The 1,763-nt window shown below is 47.6% G+C and overlaps 1 protein-coding gene across 1 annotated transcript in view; it reads left to right on the forward strand.

Annotated features, from left to right (window-relative positions):
• TRIM55 (tripartite motif containing 55) overlaps positions 1–1,763 on the forward strand; it is a gene marked incomplete at its 3' end in the record, with an annotated part of 25,604 nt that overhangs the window by 8,632 nt on the left and 15,209 nt on the right. Inside the window, exon 3 of the mRNA XM_015567184.1 lies at positions 291–456. Within this exon, the coding sequence (XP_015422670.1) occupies positions 291–456 (166 nt within the window). The remainder of the gene's footprint in view (positions 1–290; positions 457–1,763) is intronic.

A 1,763-nucleotide genomic window follows, 5' to 3' on the forward strand; every position in this document is an offset into this window, starting at 1 on the left:
GTTGGTTGATCTCTTACACACACACACACACACACACACACACACCCTATAACTTGAAAATTTGCCATGCTGGGAATACTCAATACCACGGAAGTTGGCAAATGCTATAGATCAGAGTCTCCACCACCCCAGGCACATCACTGTAAGGAAACTGAATTTGGAGGGCTCTGGGAGCCCTCTGGAATGGGCTGCTGTTGAGTACAGGGGCTAGCTGGGATTTGCAATGCTGATCACCCATCTCGGCTCTACCCCATTGGGAGCTGACATATTTATCTGCTACCTCCTCCCAGACCAGAAAAGAAGTCTGACCAGCCCAGGTGTGAGGAGCATGAAGAAGAGCGCATCAACATCTACTGTCTAAACTGCGAGGTGCCCACCTGCTCTCTGTGTAAGATCTTTGGGGCACACAAGGACTGCCAGGTGGCTCCCCTCACTCACGTGTTCCAGAGGCAGAAGGTAATGGACTCTCCCCTGCCCCTCCTCTGCAGCCCCTTGAGACAGGAAGGATGGAGGGTCCAGTGGGAAGGGATGCTGCATGCACATGACCTCACGTTTGAGTCTCTGGAGGTGGTGGGGAAGGCCAGAGAGGGAAGGGATGCGGGAGCTGGGTGGACGGAGGAGGGAGGCAGTCAAGAAGGGGATTGGATGGGGAAGGGTTGCTGTTTTTTGCGCCCTTTAGAGGTTTCTGAAGATGAACAGTGTTACGGGACTCTGAGCTCCAGCTGCTCAAACATTATTTGAAGTTCAGACTACAGAAAAGAAAAAGATACCTTTTTACTCCAGTCACAGAATGTTTTTCTTCATTTACCAACAAAAAATTTCTTCCCCCGCCCCCTCCACCCCGCCCCCAATTTCCTCCACTCTTAGTACAGGAGAGATACAATGAATGGCATTTCTTTAAGAACAATTTAAAACATTGCTGGACCCTAGCTGGTTTGATTCAGTGGATAGAGCGTGGGCCTGCAGGATGAAAGGTCCTGGGTTCGATTTCAGTCCAGGGCACATGCCTGGGTTGTGGGCTTGATCCCCGGTGTGGGGTATGCAGGAGGTGGCCGATCAATGATTCTCTCTCATCACGGATGTTTCTCTCTCTCTCTCTCTCTCTCTCTCCCCCTTCCTCTCTGACATCAATAAAAACATATTTAAAAAATAAATAAAACATTGCTGGGCTGGCCCTCAACACTAGGTGAAACCCACCTCTAGCCTTTTGCCCTAGGCCAGTTGATGAAAGGCCTCCTTTGAGTGTCCCCACCCCAGGGCCTCAGGCTCAGTCCTTTCATTCTGACCAAATGCAGCATCTCCCCCAGTTTACCACTAACCTGCCAATATGTCTCACCCATGGACAAGTAGGAACTTATCCATTTGATCCAAATAAATGTGGAGTCACGTGCTCAAATAGGTGTAGCCACTCTAGACACCTAGAATTTGAGCAGCTCCACACCTTGATTTTTTTTTCTGTTAGAATCATAGATTCCACATTTCTGTTAGAATCAAAGATTCCACATTTGCTCAGTGTTTTACTGAGGGTCAAATTTGGAAGCCAAACTTTTAAACACCACCAGTTCCCACCAGTGAGTACTAACTGCTAAAAAAGCAGTATTTCATAAGACATCTATAACATTTTTTTAATTTTATTTTTTATTACAAAGGGTAATTACATATGTGTCCATTTTTCCCCCCCGCCCTAGCAGTCCCCTAGCCTCCCCTAATCCTCAATGTCTTAACTACTTGTGATTTAATCCTCCTTTCCTTCCCCCCCTAGT

The sequence above is a fragment of the Myotis davidii genome, unplaced genomic scaffold (genome assembly GCF_000327345.1).
Source record: "Myotis davidii unplaced genomic scaffold, ASM32734v1 scaffold2723, whole genome shotgun sequence".
NCBI lineage: Eukaryota > Metazoa > Chordata > Mammalia > Chiroptera > Vespertilionidae > Myotis > Myotis davidii.